Below are 24,260 nucleotides of genomic sequence, written 5' to 3'. Positions count from 1 at the left end.
AGCTGCACGGTGGGGGGGGTTTGTTTCCCAGACGACAGCAGACGCTGCTCTCAGGTGAAGCTGGGCTCTGCCGCGGACTTCCTGCTCGACATCAGTGAGACAGACCTGAGCACCCTGACGGCCAGCATTAAGGCACCATCCGGCCGCGACGAGCCCTGTCTCCTCAAGAGGCTGCCCAACAACCACATCGGTGAGCCCAGGCTGCCTTCCTGGCTGGGGCTGGGGCTGGGGCTGGGGAAGGGGATCGAGGGGGGATGGGCTTTCCTCCAGTCCCGTCCTGGGGACCTGATAGCACATGAGAGCATGCAGCTGGGTCGCACATGCTAAGAGTCCGCGTGCGCTTCTGCATTGAGCTGTTGACCATCCTCTTGGACACTCTGGGCTGCTGGAGAGTCAGGAGGGAAGTCCATTTTCATTCCTGCACGTGTGTCTCCCTCCTGCTTCCTCTCTTTCATCCTGTCTCTGGACCTTACCAACCCCAGTCTATGCTCCGGTGCAGGCATCTCCTTCATCCCTCGGGAGGTGGGCGAGCACCTGGTCAGCATCAAGAAGAACGGCAACCATGTGGCCAACAGCCCCGTGTCCATCATGGTGGTCCAGTCCGAGATCGGTGATGCACGCAGAGCCAAAGTCTATGGCCGTGGCCTGTCGGAAGGCCGGACTTTCGAGATGTCTGAATTCATCGTGGACACAAGGGATGCAGGTGTGTGGAGACGTTCCTGGGGAAAGGCTTGCGGGAACGGTCTTCTTTTTGCTCGGGCTGCTTGTCTTTTCATCCTACCACCTCCCCTTTCTCTCTGAGCATCCTTCAAGTTGTAGGTCTTGTACCTGCATCAGCATTTAGGGCCCACCATCCCCAGTGAACTGGATATTATCTGTATTTCTAGAGGAAGAAACTGAGGCTTTACAGAAGTGAACAGCCTGTCTGCTCCTGGCATCTGAATCCAGAGCCAAAACAAGTCACAGATCTGTCATGATGGGTTCTCCCACCCTCCAGCCGCTTTCCAGGACCTCCTGGGCTCATCCCAAGCAGAGGAGGTTGGCCAACTGGCCAAGATCGTGTCAGCTGAGCTGTGCTTTCATGGAAATGTGGAATCTCTTCCTGTTTGCTCTTTAAAACGGCTTGAATTGGATCGGGCCTCTTCACACTATGCCATGTGGCCATATATATCTTCATTGTCTGCCTTCTTGCGTCATGGCCATTTTGGTGGCTTTTGGACAAAGTGACAGTCCCAGGGGAGAGAGCTCGAGAATTTCTGGTCCTGGCGGGCCGATGCTCCCTCTTGATTCTTCAGGTTGTTAAACCTTTGGATCTGCTCCCTTAGGGGTTCCCCGGCTAGATGGAGACACCTGGGCGCAGTTTGAACATTCACATTCTCAGACCTGGAGCTGGTGATGAATACATGCCATTCTTGGAGGCGTGTGGTCAGAGCGTCTTCCCTAGCGGGTGCTGTAGGACAGGGGCTCCATGGGATGTTAATACATACCCTTGACAGGAGCTGTGGTCAAAGCCACGCTCAGAGGTTTTTTGCTATGGGATTTCACGTGCTCCCCTGCCTGAGGCTCTCTGATTGGGGCTGCCTGCTGTTTCTATCTTTCCACCATTTGGAAATAACAGCTTGTATTTCCGTTCCTTCTGCATGCGTCGAGCTCCCCCTCCCCAGTGAGTTATGGTGCCATCAGCCCCGGGCTACCGTGTTGCAGGTTATGGTGGCATATCCCTGGCAGTGGAAGGCCCCAGCAAAGTGGACATCCAGACAGAGGACCTGGAAGATGGCACTTGCAAGGTCTCCTACTTCCCCACCGTGCCCGGCGTTTACATTGTCTCCACCAAGTTCGCTGATGAGCACGTACCTGGTGCGTCTGGCCCCCTCTGCCCTCCCTGTGTGGCGCTTGGGTTTTCTGTCAGTGCCGTGCCTCAGCCTCCGGGCTGCTCACCAGGGCCTTCTCGGTTTTCGCAGGGAGCCCGTTCACCGTGAAGATCAGCGGGGAGGGGAGAGTTAAGGAGAGCATCACTCGGACCAGTCGGGCCCCGTCTGTGGCCACTGTTGGGAGCATCTGTGACCTGAACCTGAAAATCCCAGGTGAGCGTGAGGAATGCGGGGGTCAGGGCGGGGAGCACCCCTGGGAGCCATGTCTGGGCATGGCCTGGGACGTACTAAGTGCTCTGTGGGTGACTATTTGTAAGTAAGCAGTGTATTTGTTTGTATTTTTCATACTGTTTTCACCGAGTCCCATCCAAGGAAAAAATACCTGTTTACCTGTTCCCTTTTTCTTCTTCCAAATGAAAATTTTTTTTATTGTGTCACATGGCAGGGAGACAGATAGGCTTTTTAGGTTTGAATTTACTATCCGTTGAATAGAGTCATGTCAGTGAGAGAATTGGCCTTGTCCATGCCAATAGTTGGAAGTATTTCAGAGGTGTCAGCCCAATGCATTTCTTCCATCGCTACAGTGAGAGCGGAGACTGGGTGGGTGGGCCACATCCGGCCTTTTCGTCGTGAATGGTGTAAATGGACACTTCAGTCTGTCTGAATATGGCCCAGGTTCCTTCTGTAAAGAGCCGTCTCTGGGGTGCCTGGGTGGCTCAGTCGGTTAAGCATCTGCCTTTGACTCAGGTCATGATCCCAGAGTCCTGGGATCAAGTCCCACATCAGGCTCCCTGCTCAGCAGGGAGTCTGTTGCTCCCACTCCCTCTGCCCCTTTGCCTGCTTGTGCACACACTCTCCCTCTCTTTCCCTCAAATAAATAAAAAGTAAAGAGCCATCACAGTGAATGCAGGTGTAAGGGTCCTGTGCCCACTTGTGGGCACAGGCTGTGTTGTGGCACAGATCCATGTGGACAGAAAATGGAAACAGTCTTCGGATCACGCTCAGGTTGTGATTTGGAGAAGGGGCTGCTTCTCCTCTACCGCTCTTCCCCTCTTTCCCAACATGCCCCACTTCTACCTACTCTGCCTCCCTCATGGTCCTCAGTGGTGTCTTCCTATGTGGCTGCACCGCTGGCCACCTGAGAATGCGGGGAAAGCCTCCTTACTGTAGCGTCCATACGGAATCACTTACTAAAAATAGCTGGTGCATTGTGATCGTGAAAAGTTCAGGTGTTCCATCCCCGGGAAAGGAAGTGTCATTGCCATCTCTGATCAGCCAGGACGGTTGTGGCTCACATATGAGGCACAGAGCTGGACCCCAGTTGCCTCCAGCTTCCTGGACATGTGGGGTCCCTTTCCAGTCGCACCTGTGCACTTCTCACACACTGGAGTCTGGTCATCTATTGATACTCCCACATCATTTTTTTTTTTTTTAAGAATTTTATCCACCTATTTATTAGAGAGTGAGCAAGCAGGGGGAAGGAGTGGAGGGAGAGGGACAAGCAGACTTCACACTGAGCGTGGAGCCCGACACAGGGCTTGAATTCATCACCCTGAAATCATGACCTGAGCCCGAATCAAGAGGTGGACGCTTGACCAAGTGAGCCATGCAGCCGCCCCTCCACATCGTATTTTTAGTGACGACGTAAGATTCCTTTCCATGTCCTGATGCACTGTCCTTCCTTACGTAGTCTCAGCGCACGCACACTCATTTCCATCCCCGGATTCTGACAGCCGGGGCTCTGTAATGCTCTCCGCTGTGTGCTCAGTCCGTCAGCACGTCGGATGGTTGCCCCGGCTGCTGTGCCGGATGGCGCGGCTGCTGGGATTTGAATGCTCCCCCACCCTGGCAGACAGACCGCCCTCGTGATAAAGGATCGGTGCCCATCTCTCCATTTCCCCACCAGCCCTGGGCAGTGTTTCCTTCTCACTTTGATCAATCCAGTGGAAAAATACGGATCTGGTTTTCAGTTCCATTTCTCGGGTCCCTAGTGACATGGACTGTGTTTTTGTGTGCTTTACATTCCTCATTTTGCAAGTTCTCTGTTTCCGGAGGAACTAGCAGGTCAGTTACTTTTTCCCTAAGGTCTCCCTGGCTCTTGGCTCCTCTTTTCTCTGATCAAGTCCTTCTCAGTGCCAGCTGACTCTGGGTGAGACTCGCTTCCCCCTCACTACCTAAATGAGCCTCTGTCCTCGGTTAGAATGGAAGACAGCTCATCAGTTCCCAGATGTCCTCTGGACCCAGGCCATGTAGGGCGACCCTCTCCTCAACCGCCCTTCCTTTCTCTGTCCTCAGGGCTCAAAGTCATGGCTGCTCAGCCCAGGTCGTTGTAGGGCTGGCGAGTGCAGCTTCATGTGGCTCTAGGTGATGGCATTACGTGGTCACCCAGCATGCGGTGTGCCTGTCTCTACCACGTCAGTGTGAGCACGGTCACTGGCACGGCATGAGCACCGAGGGTGTGGCAGACGCAGTCTGCGTCCCGGGGTCAGTGACCAGAGGCGTCATTCTTCTGAAAGCATGGCCTCTGGTATTTGACTCGCTCAAAGCTTGGCTTATGCACGGTTTCCCTTTGTGGTTGGGACCAACGTGAGTTCACTTTTTCTCTAAATGCATTTGTCTTGTTGCCTCCAAAGAAATGCCAAGTCTTCTTGAAGGTACGGGGTGACAGTTCTTGCATTTTCTCCCCTTACCTACCCGTGGAAAAGAGCCCCAGTAAGCATGATGGATGGGCACATGTCACCTTTGGCTTAGGAACATCTGACCTGTTATAATGGTTTCTGTTTACCTGCTGTCACTTACCAGCTCCAGGCCCTGGTTTGAAACTGCTGTGTGGAATTAATGCCAGCTAGGAAGTCTATAAAAGTACTCGGTGGGGCAGACAGTGTCACTATCCCTACAACATTCTCTGCACTGTGTGGCTGGAGGGGCCCTGGCATCTCCATGGTGGCCACGGCAACCCAGGGTTTGAGGGAAACAGGAGGGTAGGCATCCCGCCTGAGTGGGAGGAAAGCCTGAGCACCCCATATCCCACCCTGGGCTGCCCTCTGCCCCGCCTTGCCCTCTGCTGCTTGCCCTGCATGGCCTGCTCTGCCTTGGTCCCTCACCCTAACCCTGCTCTCTTCCTCCCCAAACTTCCGCCCCCTTTCAGAAATCGACAGCAGTGACATGTCGGCCCATGTCACCAGCCCCTCTGGCCGCATCACCGAGGCTGAGATCGTGTCCGTGGGGAAGAACTCGCACTGTGTCCGGTTTGTGCCCCAGGAGATGGGCGTTCACACAGTCAGCGTCAAGTACCGCGGCCAGCACGTGACCGGCAGCCCCTTCCAGTTCACCGTGGGGCCACTGGGAGAGGGGGGCGCCCACAAGGTCCGCGCAGGAGGCCCTGGCCTGGAGAGAGGAGAAGCAGGGGTCCCAGGTGAGCTTGTGGGTGGGCTCATGACTTGAGAACAGGAGGAGCCTACAGGTGTGAGCACCCCACGTTCTTCACGGGTGTGGGATTCTGACGGTGCTGTTGAGGGGCATTCTTTCGGGTATGGGATTCTGACGGTGGTATTGAGGGGCATTCTTGAAAACAAGGCCTCTGTGGCTACACATGATTAGGAATTACCCACTTACCCAAAGCTAATAAACAAGCTTACTGAGAGACCCATAGAGCCTGTAACTAAGTGTGTGAGCATCTAAGAGGGACGCAGGCTAAGGAAGCTCTTTGCAGACCGTCCTGCAGTGCTGACATTTGGTGGAACACACTGGAATTCTACAAAACCCATTGTGGTGGTGGTTGCTGGTGGGGAAGATCTCTAGGGACAAAACTGAGTGTTCTCATCTTTTTCTGCCTCGGTCGGGTGTGTTCAGAGATGCCTGATTTCCCACAAACTTTATGTTCTCATGGGTGATGCTCCGAAAACATCGATGATGCCCTTCCTTGGGGCTCTGCCTGGCCTTAAAGGAGAGAAAAGGGAGCAGATGGAACCCAGCATTGTAGGTGTGAGCTAGAAGAGAGTATGTCCCAAGCTTGGTCGCTAACCAGGTGTTTCTTTGCTGTAGCCGAATTCAGCATCTGGACCCGGGAAGCAGGTGCTGGTGGCTTGTCCATTGCTGTTGAAGGCCCTAGTAAGGCCGAGATTACGTTCGATGACCATAAAAATGGATCGTGTGGTGTGTCTTACATTGCCCAGGAGCCTGGTATGTAATCACGAGCCAGCTGAGGATGTGTTCCTTGTTGGGGGATGCCTAGGCTGTAGGGAACGGAAGCCTGGCCAGCTAGCTCCAGTCAATGAAGTTTATCTGTATGGGTGCGTGGGAGTGCCTTCTAGAAATCCATGGCAGGAAATCAGTCGGGCCTCGGGGCAGGAAGTGTGGTTCTCTGGTACCTCTCTGCTGGCCTCTCCTTCATTCCTTCATTCAGCCCTGCCCTTCCTCCCGCTGACCAGGCTCTCTTCCCATCCTTGGCCACTGGTTCTGTGGGCTCAGGGCTCTGAGCTCCCTCAAGCAGCAGCTCTTGACCTTTTGTGAGCCGTGGACTCTCTTGGGCATCTCCTAAAGCCTACAGGGACTGTTCTCAGGATAATGTTTTAAACATATAAAATAAAATGCATTGGGTTATAAAAGAAATCAGTTACATTAAAATGGAGTTATCAAAATCTTCAGGAGAATGTGTAACATAGTAACATAAGCACATTCTTCCTGAATACATGAAGTCATAGGATTTGGTAATGGTCTGCTAAGGACCTTAATTTCAAAGTAGAGGTGAGAGTAAATAATACATTAAGGTATATGTAAAACTGTAAAGTGACATGAAAATATCTGTGATCTTTGTTGGTGACAGAATCACGCTTCTGATGTGTGCTTTGAGTGTTTCTTATTGATGTTTCTTTTTTTTTTTTTTTTAAGATTTTATTTATTTATTTGACAGAGAGAAAGATCACAAGTAGGCAGGCAGAGAGAGAGAGGGAAGCAGGCTCCCTGCTGAGCAGAGAGCCCAATGCAGGGCTCCATCCCAGGACCCTGAGATCATGGCCTGAGCTGAAGGCGGAGCTTAACCTACTGAGCCACCCAGGCCCCCCTCTTGTTGACCTTTCCAATAGAAAGAAAGGAAATGCTAAATTTCAGTCTGAACTTAGTGAAAGTAAGATGTAATTTTTTTTCCCATTCAAGTTTCCTAGGTCTCCTGAGTTCTATAAGCAGGACCTTAGGGAGGCCTTGGACCCAAGTTAAGACTCTTGGCCCTTGGGGTGGCTGGGTGTCTCAGTCAGTTCAGTGTCTGTCTTTGGCTCAGGTCATGATTCTGGGGTCCTGGGATCAGGCTCCCTGCTTGGCAAAGAGTCTCCTTCTCACTCTACCCCTCCCCCTACTCATGCACGTGCTTGCACACACTCTCTCTCTCTCAAATAAATAAATAAAATCTTAAAAGAAGAAGAAGAAGAAGACTATCGGCCCTTTCCCAACTAAAGGAATCCTATTGGCTCAACCTCAGCTAGGTGACCTGCCCTCAGCCAACCAACCAGCCCTGACGGTCGGGGAGGCAGAGGCTCTTGGAAGGCATTTCAGCCCTAGGAAGGAAGCCAGAGGCCGCTCTGGAACCACCTTCCCAGATTCTCTGAAATGATGGGACTTTTCTGTCCACACAGGTAACTACGAAGTGTCTATCAAGTTCAACGATGAGCACATCCCTGAAAGTCCTTACCTGGTGCCAGTCGTCGCACCCTCGGACGACGCCCGCCGCCTCACTGTTATGAGCCTTCAGGTGAGACGCAAGGAAACATCCGTCTCATTGGCCACAGGCCGACCAGTGAAACCCTGGACTCTTGAGGCCGCTTCAATCCTCCCTTCAGTGCCAAGGGCCCCATTCCAGTGGGACCAGAGATGCTACCAGCTGTAGAGGACCCTTCTTCCCATGGCAGAGTGAAACCCCCACCTCCACCATGGTTAGGACAGGAGACACTTGGGGCAAGCGGAAACAGAGCCACAGTCAACAGAACACCTCAACATTTGGGAACAAGTTCGTTTCTTAAATATTTATTCAAGAGAAACAAAGGAGGCCTGTTAATAATTGGTTAAGGGTTAAGGAGGACTTTCCAACAGAACAAACACCAGGCCAACAGTCCAGGGACAAGGACAGTAGGCAGGCTTCCTCTCCCTCCAAAAAGTCAATTGCAGTTGATTTTATTATGGTGCTTTATTTATAAGGGTGCAAGGTACCACCTAAGGACTTGATCAGTATTAAATCCTTGCATGAGCCTCGGGAGTAGGTTTCTCCGGACCCCATTTTAAAGATGGAGAAACTGAGGTATAGAGAGGTTACGGCTACCAGAAACCAGCTAGCATGAGGCAGAGGGATGGTCTCTGTGGCTCCAGAACCTGTGGTCTTAACCATGGCCCTGTGAATCCCCGCCCTGGCACGGTGGCAAGCAGTCACATAGTCCAACCTGTGGGGGTGCCAGAAAGGGCAACTTTCCCCCGTCTTCAACAGGCTGTCAAAGTCAAGGTTTCATTAGAGCCTGCAGCCAGACTAATAACCGGTAGGGATACCTTTGGGTCATTACTCAGGACACTGAAAAGCAATTAGGTGTCAGAAATCAGGAGCAGCAGTTCAGTTGCAGAATCACACCAGAGTCCCCCAGTCTGATTTCTGATCAGTGGGATTTCTCAGTAGCCTTCAGCTGCCCCACCCCCACCCCCATTTTTGAAAATCCTTTATCTGAGGTTGGTGATCTCATCGACCCTAATTCCACACACTTGGTTTACATGTGAGATTCTAACCTTACCCTGAGGAGAACTAGTGCTGCTGGTTGTTCCGAAACATCAGACTGAACCCAAAGCAGACTCACCTCGGCGGATTGAAGAGGCCTCACCCAAGAGTCCTCAGGGTGCGAACGGGTCGCTGTGGTGTCGATGTTTTTCTTGTGTTTCATTTAAAGGCTTCTTAACAGAAGTTTCTTCTGTGGCCGACTTAACTAAAACCTGTGGAGGGAGATAAACCCAGCATTTGTTAAGGGCAGAGAGCTGCCTTCATGCATCTCGAAGATTTCTCTCAGATCTTCTGAGGCGTTTATCTCCCTCTTGAGGATTTAGCGGCAAGCGGATTCAGGTAACGTAAATGGTTCTGTCCCCAAAAAACCTGGTTTGGAGAAATCCTCTCCAGGAGACTTTTCTGTAGTCTCCTCTCATCACCGTTAGGTCGTCAATATTTGAACAAGTGTGCAGTGGGTTGTGCGTGTCTCTTTGTCCCATTCCGCACCCCTCCCCCCTCCCCCTGGGTCACTTGGTGCTGAGTGATATGTAAATTATTTATCGGAGATTTGCCCGCGGCCTGCATGCCAACATCTGGTGCTGATTAGGAAAAGAGAGGCATGTATTGTTTTGTCTTGCGTTTAAGACTTTTTAGAAAATTAAAGTCGGCTGGCATTTCGTAGAGGAGGGGAGGTGCTACGGGGGCAATCTGGCGATCAAAGATTCCAGAATTTCGTGTGCAGTCCTCTTTCCCCAGCCTGTGACCTCCAGTGCAGCACAGTGCAATAGAATGTTCTACAACAACGGAAACGTCTCACATCTCCTCTGTGCAACGTGGTAGCCACTGGCCACACGTGGTTGTTGAGCCCTTGAAATGTCGCTAATGTAACTGAGGAATCAGATCTTCAATTTAATTTAATTTAATTGATACAAATTTTTAAAAAATATATTCTTTGGTGGCTCTTGGCTACCAGCTAAGCAGTGTAGCTTTACTGCCTTATTGGTGAGACGTGGTCCTGGGACAAGCAGCCTCAGCATTGCCTGGGAGTTTACTAGACTCCTAGAACTCCAGGCTCTCTGTGCCGCACCCCCCCCAACCCCCCGCCCCGGCCTCTGACCCGCTGGATCAGAATCTGCATTTTAACAAGACCCCCATGTGCTTCGATCACACCCTGCGGTATCATCTGAGGAGTGGCTGTCTGATCGACTTCACCACAAAACTGCTAACGAATTAAATCTTGTGGTTCAGGCAGGACTGGCCAATTTTAAACTATCTTAAGCATCTAAACCTCTAATCCCCTTCTCCTGGGAGAGGCTCTAGTTTCCAGGGCTGAGTGTGGAGGGTAAAACTGAACCAGTGAAGAGTAAAAAAAAAAAAAAAAAAGTCTAGGTACACTAGACTTCTTTCTGTTGAGGTGGGGGGAGGAAGGCAGAGGGTGGGGGGAGACGGGGAGTTAAGTGCAGACAACTTCTGAGTTCATATACATACTTAACGATAAGCTGACCTTTGGGAGCCTTTCTGTGTATGGACCAGCCCCTGCGCTGAGTGCTTGGAATGCATCACTTCCTTTCATCCTGATACGGCAGCTGTCTGGCGTAGATTCGGTTATTGTGCCCATTCTGCAGATCAGAAGACTGAGACTCAAAGGTGGAACAACTTTACTTACATACCTAGGAAATGGTAGTCACCCCAGGTCCTGCTGGGGTATACTCCTCTATGAGTTTATTAAAAGTTGTCTCCATTCCTACCCTTGAGATAAAAAATAGCAATGATATAAAACTGTTCATGTTGGTGAGTACAGGGTTTTGTCCGTTGCCAGGCTCCTCTTAAAAGAGGGTCCTTTCTGACTTGGAAGGCACTGGGTTTTCTGGCTGTCTGGTCTTGTTTGAGATACGGAAATTACAGTTTTGTTGGCGAGGATGTCTGAGTCTCCAAATCCGGTAACCCTCTCTCCCAGCCCAAACCGAGGTGCTAGACGACGCTGACATGGGTCTCTGCTGTCTTATATTTAAAGCTAGAAGTGTGGAAGAAGGCACCTGCTCTTCTGTTGTCAGATGTTGTATGGTTCAATATCCCGGGCCTTTTTGCACGAGAACTGTCCCGTGGAGTCCCAGGTCGGGTCAGTGTGTGCCACCGAACAGGAACACCAAGGGCCATAACCTCTTTAATGTATTAAATTCCCAGGAATCGGGATTAAAAGTTAACCAGCCAGCCTCCTTTGCTATAAGGTTGAATGGGGCAAAAGGCAAGATCGATGCGAAGGTGCACAGCCCCTCAGGAGCCGTGGAGGAGTGCCACGTGTCTGAGCTGGAGCCAGGTGAGCGGGGCGGGCGGGCAGACCCCCGGCATCTGTGCCTCTCTGAGGCACGTTTCTGCAGGCATGCACCCCCATGGAGGGCTCACCAGCCGCACCGAGGCCAGCCAGCCTGCAGATCCTTTTTGCTGCTCTTGCCAGGCCCTGTTTACAAATTAGGGCATAAACATTCGCCAGGGACAGGAAGACACTTTAGGACACAGCCTTCCTTTTTCTTTTTTCCTTTTCTTTGCTTTTCTTTTTCTTTTTTTAAAAGATTTTATTTATTTATTTGACAGAGAGACACAGCAAAAGAGGGAACATAAGAAGGGGGAGTGGGAGAGGGAGAAGCAGGCTTCCTGCTGAGCAGGGCTCCTGGACTTGATCCTAGGACCTGGGATCATGACTTGAGCTGAAGGCAGATGCTTAATCAACTGAACCACCCAGGCACTCCTTTCTTTTCTTTTTTTAACAAACTGTTTTATTTTCTGTTGTTTTTCAGATTCTGTTCACATTCTATTCACTGTGGGTTTTTTCTTCTTCTTTTTTTTTTTTTTTTAAGATTTTTTTTTATTTATTTGACAGACAAGAGATCACAAGTAGGCAGAGAGGCAAACAGAGAGAGAGGAGGAAGCAGGCTCCCCGCTGAGCAGAGAACCCATACGGGGCTCGATCCCAGGACCCTGGGATCATGACCTGAGCCGGAGGTAGAGGCTTTAACCCACTGAACCACCCAGGCGCCCCTGTGGCTTTTTCCTTCTAGTTTAACAAAATCTTAACAGATTTTTATTATGTTGTTAACCTTATGACACAAGTAAGTACTCTCTGACCTCACTTTACTCTGAGGGAAAAGTTAATCGATGTTCATCCGAAAATTTCAAAGAATCTGGGACTCCAGTATGCTTATGAGTCCAAGATTTTCCTGCCTGCTCCCTTGACGTATGGAATTCTCTGACGTCTATCAACTTTAATGAGCCATTTTGCCAGTGAACATTTGTTAAGTGTGAGAGACTTGGCAGGATGGTAGGAGGAAGACATGATGCTTGCCCTCAAGCAGGAGCTCAGAGTGGGATGGGGACCTGGCTGGAAGCCTGCAGTCCCTACGGAGAACCCCAGGTGGTCAGTAATACCACAGGGGACCCGAGAATGAAATGATGAGGGAACAGGAGAGAAAAGCAAGTTCCTGCCTTGGTGAGCCCGGAGGGCTTCTCAGAGGAAGTGACGTGGAATGTGGGCTCCGATACGTGAGGAAGTGTAGGGCATCTGTTATGTGTCCTACGATGTGTCCAGTAAGGGTAGACACCTGGAGATGTTGGAGGAGAGCAGTTAGTCTGCATCAAGGAGAAAGAGGTGACGGATGGATAGTCTTGGTGGCTGGTCATTGGACAGATTGCCGCCTGCTGTGACCTAAACACTGTGGAAAACCTGGCCATTGCCCTGGGGAAGCAGTTGCTAGCTTAGAGCTTAATTCAGGAGCATTAATGCTAGTTGGAGCCATTTCTTTTCCCTTCAAGAGAAACTTTGTGAGAAGTGAGCTTTTCATAAAGTGTTCTTCCGGGGTGCCTGAGTGGCTCAGTCGGTTAAGCGTTCGCCTTTGGCTCAGGTCACGATCCCAGGGTCCTGAGATTAAGCCCCGCTTGGGGGGGGGTCCCTGCTCTGTAGGGTGCCTGCTTTTCCGTCTCCTTCTGCCCTGCCCCTCACTCATTTTCTCATTCTCTCTCTCTGAAATAAATAAAAATATCTTTGGAAAAAAGAAAGTGTTCTCCCAAGGCAGATGCCATGTTCTCAGAGGATGAATCCTAGAATTTGAGACTTGGATGCATTTCCCAAAGGGTTGACGAGGGACACCTAAACAGGCCCATTTGGGTTTGAAATCCAACATACCGGGTACCAGGCTTCCGGGAGAGGTGTGGTCTTATTAATGATTTAAAATGCACCGTCTCCGGCTGGACTCCCGTCCTTTTTCCTCGCCTCGTTTGGTCGTATGCACATACTCAGCCTGACCCTGTACTCTGCTCACTCTCCTAGACAAGTACGCTGTGCGCTTCATCCCCCATGAGAACGGCATCCACACGATCGACGTCAAGTTCAACGGGAGCCACGTGGTTGGAAGCCCCTTCAAAGTGCGGGTCGGGGAGCCTGGACAAGCGGGGAACCCCGCCCTGGTGTCCGCCTACGGCGCCGGGCTTGAGGGGGGCACCACAGGTAACCCATGGCCTCCGCCTCTGATCATTAGCTGAGCCTGCTCCAGGGGCTCAGCCAGCAGGAGCTCTTCAGACTTCAGGAAGCCTTCCCTGACCTCTCCCCACCCCCCCACACACACACCCCCCACGCTGGGGAAGCTGCAATGCTCAACACTTTGGAGCTCTTGATCTCTGGAATTGTTTGGGGACATGTACTTTGACCCTCGGTCAGTCCAAAAGCAAGGGCTTGATGACTGTGTTATCACACCTCATTACTGTTTGTTCCACTTCGCCTGTCTTCCTTGGCCAAGTGCCTTGAATTCAGGGCCAGGACACCGATGGTGAGGGAAGACAGGGTCCTGTCTTTGCTTCTGAGGGTTTCTTCGCCTGCAAAGGATTCAGTGTGTGTCACAGGCCTCCTGGGAGGTCTCCTGCCCTCCATTCCTTCTGCAGTCCTGGGCTCACAGAAACAACCTTGAATTGGCAGTAGGACCTGTCACAGTCTGCCTCCCCGTTTTAGTTTCTGGTCCTTGGGGAGGAGGAGAAAAGATGGTGGCAAGGAATTCTAGAGCTTTTTGGACTTCTTATAGTCTGGTTTTAGTCTTTACCGTGGATGGGGCACATTGGTTGCAAAGGAGGCAGCGGGGATGTGTATAAAGGAAGCTGGCTCTGTCTCTTTGCTTCTCCCTCCTTCTGTCTAGACCCAGGAGGGAACACCACCTGTGGTTCAGGGGAGGACCTTCTGTCTGCCTGTGTCTGTCACCCTCACACATGGTCACTTAGCTAGTTGGTTTGTTAAAAAGGTGGACATACAGTTTGGCTTTTATTTTCCAGAAATAATCTTGGTGCATGTGCTACTGTACAGTGTTTTTCACTTGGCATCTTCGAGAACTATGTGTCAAGACACAGATATCTGCTCCTTGTAATGGTTGCGGTTCGTGTTCATCCCATGAGCCTCCAGGCGGGCCTTGGGTGGGTGGGTGGGGGGTCACTGTATGGAGAGGGCCAGCCTGGGGAGCTTGTCCACTCAGGCTTTTCTGCAGGGCCTGTCTGCAGACATGGACACACTGGGCATGGTTTGCACTGGGGGTTACCTTGGGCCTTGGGAAGGCAGCCCGGTCCCGGCTCAAGGCCCTTGTGTGTACAAGTTCTGCTCCAGTCTCCTGCTGATGTGGTGACTTGGACAAAGCACACCCGCCTTGCCTGGGCAAGGAGATGAGTGGCTGCGGCTCCTGGGGATCCAGCCCTAGGGAGCCTGTGTCCCAAGTGGCCCGAGGGGCCCTGTCCGGGTGCAGGAGTCACTGACAGACTGGCATGCGGCCCTAGGCTCTGGTTGAAGCAGTGGCCTCAGCAGAAACACCCACAGGGGTGGCGTAAATACTTCTGGACTCCCAAGACCGTCTAGTCCAGCTCCACACTGAACTGTGGGCCAGCAGCCTGCCCTTAATAAGAGGCATGGTAACCCTTCACCGTATGCCATTCCATTTCACAGATGAAGAAAGTGAGGCTCAGAAGGGTTGAGTCTCTCCCTAAGCTTACTTAGCTGGGAGTAACAGAACCAAAAATCAGTCTGGGTCCCTGACCTCAAAGCCTATACCCTTAACCCCGGAGTTTGGCTGCCTCTCTGAGTGGCTAGCTCACCCCAGATAATGACTTCATCCCTGGCCCACTTTGGGGGGTATTCTAAACGAGGACCCCTATTGTCCCAGCTGCCTGGAATGGTCCCCATGCAGGAGCACAGGCATTTGGTCCCTGGCAGGCCACCTGCCTTTAAAGACCACGTGGGGTCCTCCCGGCATCGGAGCCACACACACCTTGGTCCGGGTTGCATAGCAGCCACTGAGGTCTCCTGCAGCTGCCAGCAGCCACCTTCCCTCCTGCTGGATCACACCTGCTGTGTTCGGGGCCTCTCGTGCTTCCTCTTGGCTGTTTGCATGCCTTCTCGGGAGCTTGGGTTTCAAGGCTGTCCTTTGCAAGGGCTGGATGCCACTGAGAGAAGGAGCCAGTCTTACAGGGAGACTCCCAGCCAGGAGGGAGAGGTACAGAGCATGCCTGTTTGAAACGCTGTGTCAATATTGCTCTTGTCAAGGGGAAGGCGTCTTGTTTTTCTAGCCCTCCCGCTCGCAAGCCTTTTCCCAAATATCCATCCCAAGATAACACAGCTGCAGTGTGCATGGGATGAAAAGGTATCTGTGCTTGGCTGCTGGAGGGCCTGGCACCCTGACCTTCAGAATAAAGCAAACTTCCCTGTGTTTTTATGGGTTCGCTTGCTGTATCTTTTGGCTTGAGCTTTAAATGGGCCATTTTGCAGGTTTTGGAGCAGGGGAATGTGGAGAATTTGGGGTGGGACTCTCTGCTTGCCAGGGAGTTGAGAGGTTGAGCATGAGACCAGGGGGTTCTCAATGCTCTCTGGGTTGGAAGACCAGTCTTCGTGATAAAATGCTCCAAGATCCCCTGTGCGTGCCAGGTGGAGTAGAAGAGCCTCCGTCCCTCCCCTGCCCCATCGCCCACCTTCACAATAAAGTAGGGCTGCAGTAGACACGAATTCACCACACAGGAACTCAGCTGTGCGCTCACGGGGCTGCAGGGGGGAAGACCGCCATGCCCAGAGATGTTTGGGCTGTCATGCTCTAGCTGGAGGCAGTAGGCAGAGGGACTCCTGTGTGTGGGGATTTTCTTTTTCCTCACTTCTCTCAGACAAGTGCCTTAGCTCCACGCTGGCCGGGTCTCGTGTTTAAATCCCAGTCCTGCCATTCCCCAGCCGTGGGACTTGGCGCCAAGGATTTGACCTCACCCGGCCTCCGCTTCCTTCCTGTAAAATGGGAAGAATAAGGGAGCCCACCCCACAGGTTGTTCCACGTAGCTCTTGCCCTGTCATTCCTTACTTCTCTTTTCCCACCTCGTGTCTCCTGTCTCTCCAGGCCCTCACAGCCAGGATTCACAGATCTTGATCTTTCTCGAGAAGGCGGCAACTTGTTAAAATGGGTTGGGCTTCTCGCCACTACAGCCGGGTTTTTTCATCTTCACTTTAAAAATATCTTTCCTTATTGTCGCCTTGCAGCTACTTCCTGGAAAGGCCGTCCCTTGTCGTGTGCCACCCCACCCCCACACACAGCCTCACTCTGGCTGCAGGGTTTAGAGACAAGGTTGAGATAATCGGGGGGGCCCTGGGACAGGAGGAGCCTCAGGAGCTTCCAGAAGCAGCTGGGTTGTGTTTGGGGGTTGCATGATAGCAGCGCCTTTGTTTTATTGATAGCCAGAACAATAATTCTTTCTCTGGCCTAGGAGCTATAATTAAACCCAAATAGTTCCCAGCTGGGGCGGCATCCAGGGCTCTGGGGAAAAGCCCTGCTCTGCACAAGCTGCTGTGCCGGGGATGGCCTTTAGAGGGCACTGTCGCGGGCAGCCCTCACGGACCACCTCCTGCCTCTTGGCATGGGAAATGGGCCTGAAGGAGTGGAGGCTTCTGCAGGGCCCCGGGCTCAGGCAGAAATGCAGCACAGACATTGATCAGCCCAGCTTTTCTTTGTCACAAGGCAAGATGTCCGTGCAGAAGGCCCCTGTGGGCCAGGCAAGAGGCTCTGGAGCCACATGGAATTGTTCATACCCCCGTTCTACCAGTTCCTAGTTTGTATCACTGCCCGGCAAGTGCCCGAGCCTCCCTGAGCCTCTGTCGTTTGTTGAACAGGAGTCACTGGGTACGTAACAGGATGCTTACTCTAGGAACCCGAGCAGTGGAAGCTTGAGTCAGTTAGCAGGAGCCACTGTTTCGGCCGGCTGGTGCTCCTGGCAAAGGGGAGGGCTGGCAGATTCCAACAGCCTCCCCAGACTTCAGCGTGGTGACTGAGGCAGGGAGCCTGTGGGAGGAGAAGAAGATGCTGGGTCTGCTTGGCGTCTCCAAGTCCACTCAGGGGAAAAAGGAAAGGTCAGAGGGGCCCACGCATCCTCCACCCCGCTGGAGGCAGGGCTGAGCCCCCGGCAGCTGAAACAGCATGTTAGGCTGACAGCGAAGACTCCGGCTTCTTGTCCTCAGCCACCACGCCTTCCCAGAGGCAAGAACAGGGTGTCCTGGCGGTTGGGGCTGGTGGGCGAAAGGTCAGCCACACTCTTGCCTCCTGCTAGGAAAAAGGGAGTTACTGCCCTCAGGAGCTCAGAGCTAGTACCGATGCTGTGCCTCTGTGCGGAAACCTATGTCTCCCCCCGACCCCCGCCACTGCTTCACTGCCCCTGGGAAAGCTCCCCAAACTACATCCCCCCATCCCTCCAAACCAATACACATTCCCTCTTCATTTCTCCCAGGCATCCAGTCTGAATTTTTCATCAACACCACCCGAGCAGGGCCGGGGACGTTATCTGTCACCATCGAAGGCCCGTCCAAAGTTAAAATGGATTGCCAGGAAACCCCAGAAGGCTACAAAGTCATGTACACGCCCATGGCTCCTGGAAACTACCTGATTGGCGTCAAATATGGTGGACCCAACCACATTGTGGGCAGTCCATTCAAGGCCAAGGTGACAGGTAACAACCAAACGGCTTTGAAGTTACTGTTTTTCCTGTGGACCGTGTCCTGTCAGATTATCAACAGAGTTAATTGATACTAGAAACTGTGGGTAATTTTAGATATGTTGAATCTACTTTGAATCTTGAATATAAAGAAATGGTAGGACATTGCCAGGAGAGTAAACATCTTTAGAAGCCCGTGAATATGTGTTGACATCATCGCCCTATAAAATGATGAGTGTCGAGATTGAAAAAAAAATGTTTAACAGAACAGAAAAAAAATTTACATATTTGTTAAGATCGGACCTGAAAAATCCTCTTGTTTCTAGCCTTTTACTTTTAAAATAATCAAACGGTTTTATTAAATTTATAAAAATGCACCTCTTTCAGAGCACTAGGAAAAATACCAGTCAATAGCATCTCACAGCCCACGGGCCCTAGGTAATCATCATAAATATCATAGTAAATCCCTTCCACGTGTCTCTGCTCGGTTCACTGTTGTATAGGTAGTATATATAGCTTCATTGCAGAAAAATTTATTAAAGAGTTAGATGGAAAAATCATCCTTTCACATGCAGAGAGAACCATTTTTGTTAATTTTGTTTTATGTTCTCCCCAACATCTGACATTGTTTATGCATAAGGGTATTTTATTTCCATGGAAAGAAGTAGATTCTGCAGGGTGCCACAGGGTTATGTGGGAGGGATTTCCAGGCTTGGTCATTTGTCATTGCCCACTGGGTGGGGTGGGACCCAGGGGTTTGGAAGACATTATGGGTGTGAGATGGGGAGCTGGCAACGTTTACATCAGGTGTTGGGGATATGAGGTGGGGATGTGGTAGCTTTGGGATCCAGCTGTTGAGGTGCACGGACTTTCCTGGAGCTTCTGCCCCCGGGACACTCGCCTCTTGTAGCTGAGAGAGCCTACTGCCTCTGGCCATTCACTCCTACCTCCCCTCCCTTCCATCCTGTAGGCCAGCGTCTGGTCAGCCCTGGCTCAGCCAATGAGACCTCGTCCATTCTGGTGGAGTCTGTGACCAGGTCATCGACAGAGACCTGCTATAGTGCCATCCCCAAGGCATCCTCAGATGCCAGCAAGGTGACCTCCAAGGGGGCAGGGCTCTCAAAGGCCTTCGTGGGCCAGAAGAGCTCCTTCTTGGTGGACTGCAGCAAAGCCGGTAGGTAGCCTGGTCCTGCTTGAGGGTCAGGGTGGAGGCAGGCTGACACCCTCTGCCCACCGGCCCATGCAACCCAGGCATTTGCAAGTACTTAATATTTGCTGATGATTTTCCTCTTTTGACTCTCGATTCCTTCAAATGCCCACAAGGTAAACAGGAAAGGTGACATTATCCCCATTACAGATGGGCAAATTGAATCGGTAACCTGGCTCCTTTCTCTGCCAATAATTGCTTTAATTGCAGTTTGAATTTGAGTATTGATTTGGGTGTCAGTGGTTAGTTGCCTGGGCTCGGGGATCTGGCACATCTGGGCTGGAAACCTGGCTCCAGTACTTCTTCCCCCGCCCCCTTCCCTCACCCCTCCCTTCCTTCCTTGCCTCCTTCCTTCCTGCCCCAAACTTAGCCATGTGATCTTGGGAAAGGTATTAAATCATTTTCTAAAAGTCAGTTTCTTATTGTCTAAAATGGGAACCTTTATAAAGTGACCTCCCTTAAGTTTCTGATGAGAATGAGATCAGAGTAGCGATCACTTATATAACTCTTTGCTACAAGCTAGGGCTTCACATATAACTCTGTAAACCTCATAGCAAGTCCATAGGGGAGGTGCTAGGATCATGTCCTATTTACAGATGGGCAAGCAAAGGCAGAGAGAGGTAAAGTTCTTCATCCAAGGTCACCCAGCTAGGAGGTGGCAGGCAGGGATTTGAACCCATGCCATTGGGCTCTGAGTCTGCTTGTAATTGCCATGTTGTCCCACCTCTCGAAGTTCCCAGTGTCAGAATCTGGGCAGACAATAGTTGGTATATTTCCTTTGGCTCCCATTTCCCCTCCCCTTCCTCTGCCTTCCATGATGCATCCTGATAGAGTAACCACCTTTCCTTGCATCCTAGGTTCCAACATGCTGCTGATTGGTGTCCATGGGCCAACCACCCCCTGCGAAGAGGTCTCCATGAAGCACGTGGGCAACCAACAATACAACGTCACATATGTTGTCAAGGAGAAGGGAGATTACGTTCTAGCCGTGAAGTGGGGAGAGGAACACATCCCCGGCAGTCCATTCCACGTCACGGTGCCTTAAAACGGTTCTCGTCAAATGCTGGGAGGAGTTCTGGTGGTTGCTTTTGTTGCTTGTTTGTAACTTGTTGTATACAAAGTTTTCCTCCAGCTTGTTTATGGGTCTGAAACCCCACCCCAAAAACATTGTCATTCTAAAGTGCCTTGAGAAATAAGTCCTAGACTTGACTCTTTAGGAACGCATCGGGGACTGTTAAGAAATACAGACTCATGCAGTGGGCTGAGGATTTCCATGCTCATTTGGTTCAGATCTGGATCTGACCTCTTGCTGGCACTCATCGCCCCCTGCAGACAGACCAAGGTCACTCGCAAGACTGTCGTTCCTAAAGCATGAAATTGGCTAGCCTGGTTATGCAACAAGACTGGCAGGGCGGGCCAGGGCAAAGAGGCCACCTACTTTTAGGCTGTCACTTAGAAAACAAGATGACTTAAAAGAAACCAGCTTCATCTCTGCAGCATCTCTCCATCTCTCCCTATCACAGAGAAGACTCTTGTTTCGACATGACTTATCTCCACACCCCCACCTACCCCGTGGCCTTTTTACACGTCTCAGAGGGCAGTGGTACGTGGCAGCAGACTGCCCTCAGTGCCTCCTAGTGCCTCTCCCCTCGTTCTGCTGAGTCTTCCCCTGCAAAGTTGTGACATGGGCCCCATCTGGGCAGCCACGTTTTGCTTTTGTCTTTAAAGGCCCTTGAAGTCTCTGGGTCCGAGGAAGTTCTGCTGTGGCAAGCAGCTCCCTCCTGCCAAAGATCCCTTTTTTTAAAACCAATTCGAGGCTTTGTTCTTAACACACACTCCAGCCATTGTCAGTCTGATGAGTCTTGCCAACACGCTCGAAGGGACCGCAGGTGGGTCCCTGTGTCAGTGCCCCCTCGTCTGCAGAGGCCTGTCACGGGACAGAACATTCCACACCCACCTCCAGTCAGCTGTGGGATCACTTCTGGAAAAGATTGATAGGCAGGAAAGAATGGAACTCCTGCTGATCTTTGGCCTCAAAATCAGGCTGTGGCAGAGGGGGTAGGAAGGCCAGCGACAGCTCCTATTTCTGTTGTTGGGCAGAAATAGTGAAAGCTACATAGCTGACGGTGGCCCTGTGTTCATTTGGCCCCGACCATGTCCTCTGAGGTTGTTCGGAAAGCAGCGTGCAGGTGCATAATTCCAGAAATGGGGCTTAAGGAGTTTTGCACCCCTTTCTGCAGACCTGAGCTGGCTTTGGAATAAAGTTAAAGCCTTTGGGCCCGACTTTAGGGCCCAGGGGTGTCGTATGGCCTGGGCCGGCAGACCTTTTTGATTTGCTGCTCCGTCCCGAGGAAGTGGCTGCCCTGGTCACGAGTGCCTCCATGGGTGGGACGGGGAGTGAGGCAGAGGACTGTCACTGAGATGCAGCAGCTGGGAGCAGGTGCTGGCAATAGCCCACCTCTTAGAAACCGGGGCAGCCCGAAGCCCCATGTGAAAGGGCCACAGGTTTTGTAAACTGGGACGTGGAAGTGAAACTGGAATCAGATGCCGACTGTAAATTGTATCTTATAACTTATTAAATGTTTGCTCCGTCAAGCTCCCTTGGTGTTCTTGGACGGTGTTGTTTCTGAATAAATGGTTCGAGTCTCTGACCAGCTCTCCCTGCCACAGATGAGCAGCTTGTTCTGACGTGAGCCTGGCTTCTCTTTGCAGGAGGGATGGTGGCCCTTCATGAGCGCTGCTGGGAGGGGAGTGTCAGGGGAGGCCCAGCAGCCAGACAGGTGGCGGTGAGGGCCCTAGGGAAGGGGCACTGGCCAGGACACCAACACAGTGTCTAGGACAGAAAGCCTTTTTCCCCAATGATGGGAGAAGGGGTCGTTTTAGGGGGTTTACTTAAACAAGAAGCAATGTCACCTGTCGTCCCAAGTGCCCTTGGACCAGAGAGTTCGGATGTCTGTGGTATTCGTCTTTCTCTCCCTGTCCCTTCCTTCTGCTAGGAAGAGCTTGTGCCTGATATATTCTTAGCATACCTCCCCCCCACCCCTCCTGCTCACCCTCATGGCACCCCCATGACCCCACTTTGCCATACTGACACCAGCTCAGGTGCTGAATGGACACATCACTTGGGGCAGACCCCAGACCCTGGCCTTTTTGTCCCCAGAGTGGAGGCTCTTCCTCCCTGGTTATCCCTCTGTGGGAGCAGGAAGGGCACCAGGATTCCCCAGATGAGCCCCAGGAAGTCCCCGCTGGGCCCCTGGCCCTCCACTGGAGTGAGGGCTTAGAGAGAAAGGCAGGGAAGGAGGACTGGATCCTTTTGTGTGTTTCTTCCTGGCACCTTCCAAGCCTCCCTCGGGGTGGTTGTGAGACTCCTACGAAATCTCACTGGGAGCTGTGAGTCTTGGCTCCTGCTGTCTGTGACCAGCCCCTGCTGGAGGTGCCATTCCTTGTACAAGGCCACACCTGGGGCTGCCCTAGCGGGCCCCTGCCTGAAACATCACCCACGACCCAGGGAAATCTGTGCACCTCCCAGGTGGTCAGTGGCTAGAACCACAGGGCAGCTCCTCTCTGCACCTGAACTTGCTGCTATGGGAATGAGCTGTTTTCTGTGCAAACACCTCAATGACTTTGAAACTCGACCTTGACCTGGTACCAGGCCCTTTCTGACTTCCTCCAGTTGACTTGTCCCCCCCTTTCTACCCGGGGCTGGCTGGGCCATCACTTTTGAGGGGCCAACATGGGTGTAAGCAGGACAGCACTAGCAGCTGACCTGCAAAGATCTTTAACCCAGAGAGACCCAGTTCCCTTCCAATCCACGGTGTGCGCCTCTCCCTCGTCTGCCTTCCGTCTGCAGCCCTGGGAAGCCCTCCTCAGCAGAGCTGCCCAGAAGGAAACACTGATTAACATGTCTGTTTCCAATGCACTTAGAGGCCTGTGGGCCCTTGACCACATGGCTGGTCTTCAGACTTCAAAGGGGCCTCAAAAACCACATCTTGATGAGTTTGATGTAAAATGAGTAAGACACTAGGGATTTAATTTCCCCTAAAAATGGCACCGCCTTAAAAATTAGCAGAATAAATGTAAATGGCAGAATGAGTGTTTGGTCCTTGTCACCACCACCCCCAAGTTTGTATTTTAAAATGGGGAAGAAGGGGGCGCCTGGGTGGCTCAGTGGGTTAAAGCCTCTGCCTTCGGCTCAGGTCATGATCCCAGAGTCCTGGGATTGAGCCCCGCATCGCATTGGGATCTCTGCTCAGGATCTGTGCAGGGAGCCTGCTTCCTCCCCCCCTCTCCCTGCTTCTCTGCCTACTTGTGATCTCTGTCTGTCAAATACATACATAAAATCTAAAAAAATAAAAAATTTTAAAAATGGGGAAGAAGGGCGCCTGGGTGGCTCAGTGGGTTAAGCCGCTGCCTTCGGCTCAGATCATGATCTCAGGGTCCTGGGAGCCTGCTTCCTCCTCTCTCTCTGCCTGCCTCTCTGCCTACTTGTGACCTCTCTCTGTCAAATAAATAAATAAAATCTTCAAAAAAGATTTGGGGAAGAAGAAAGGGGGAAGAAGGGGCACCTGGGTGGCTCAGTGGGTTAAAGCCTCTACCTTCAGCTCAGGTCATGGTCCCCAGGATTGGGATGGAGTACCGCATCAGCGGCTCTGCTCAGTGGGGAGCAGGCATCCTCCTCCTCCTCTCTCTCTCTCTCTGCCTGCCTCTCTGCAAACTTGTGATCTCTGTCTGTCTTTGGGCTTAGCACTCTGTCTGATGGAAGCCAGATCTAGGAAAGGAATGGAATCTTTTCAAATCCCCATTAACTGGGAGGGGGAAGGGGTTTTGTAATCAGGATATTCCACTAATGAAAACTCTCTTCCAGAAACACGTCTTGTTTAGCTCATTTTTTTTCCCCTCCTAACAATGGCAAATCATAACTCAAAGAGGGAGTAAAAATGTCACACGGCTCAAAGCAAGCCTGAATTCGAATTTTTCCCCCTCCGGCTTTGTCCTAAGGATGCTGACCAAACACTTGGCGAAACAAAGGGATCCTTTTTGCTTTGTAACAAGGCTTTTGTCTGGGTCCCTGAGCCCACAGGGGACCAACTCTTATGCAAGGAATTTAGGGTGGCCCACCCCATACCCCTTCTCTCTCCCTCAAGAGTTCTCCAAAGCAGGCAGGCAGGAGGTGGGGAATTTATCCTGACTTATGACCTGCATCCAAGGGTGTTTCAGATTTGCTTATCTCCCCAGGACAAAGCTCAAGGATCAAAGAATATTCGAGCCTTGTATTGCCAACATTATTCCCTTTGCCATAACCACCGCCTTCCCAAGGTATCAGGATGCCTCTCCCAGGACAAAGCTAATACTGAACCCTGGTGGGGGAAAGGGGATCTCTGAGAAAGAGGAAATCTCAGCAGAGGCGCCACGCCCCCAGAAATGCCAGGCTCGGGCCCAGCTCCAAGCAGCTGGCACCTGTACCAGCAGTGTT

The 24,260-nt window shown here is 51.7% G+C and overlaps 1 protein-coding gene across 4 annotated transcripts in view; it reads left to right on the top strand.

The window, feature by feature from the left end:
• The window catches only part of FLNB (filamin B), a 148,823-nt gene extending 127,441 nt beyond the window's left edge, over positions 1–21,382 (top strand). For all 4 annotated transcript variants that reach the window (XM_082738607.1, XM_082738606.1, XM_082738605.1 and 1 more), the window contains 12 exons: positions 32–190; positions 500–703; positions 1,705–1,857; positions 1,962–2,084; positions 5,020–5,286; positions 5,916–6,053; positions 7,499–7,614; positions 10,786–10,918; positions 12,923–13,099; positions 17,377–17,595; positions 18,551–18,754; positions 19,645–21,382. In XM_082738607.1, the coding sequence (XP_082594733.1) occupies positions 32–190; positions 500–703; positions 1,705–1,857; positions 1,962–2,084; positions 5,020–5,286; positions 5,916–6,053; positions 7,499–7,614; positions 10,786–10,918; positions 12,923–13,099; positions 17,377–17,595; positions 18,551–18,754; positions 19,645–19,832 (2,081 nt within the window). In that variant the 3' untranslated portion in view covers positions 19,833–21,382. The remainder of the gene's footprint in view (positions 1–31; positions 191–499; positions 704–1,704; positions 1,858–1,961; positions 2,085–5,019; positions 5,287–5,915; positions 6,054–7,498; positions 7,615–10,785; positions 10,919–12,922; positions 13,100–17,376; positions 17,596–18,550; positions 18,755–19,644) is intronic.
• Positions 21,383–24,260: the final 2,878 nt, after the last annotated feature.

The sequence above is a fragment of the Mustela nivalis genome, assembly GCF_964662115.1.
Source record: "Mustela nivalis genome assembly, chromosome: 1".
Lineage (NCBI taxonomy): Eukaryota > Metazoa > Chordata > Mammalia > Carnivora > Mustelidae > Mustela > Mustela nivalis.
The sequence above is the reverse complement of the archived record's forward strand: the minus strand, read 5'-3'. Positions and strand labels throughout refer to the sequence as shown.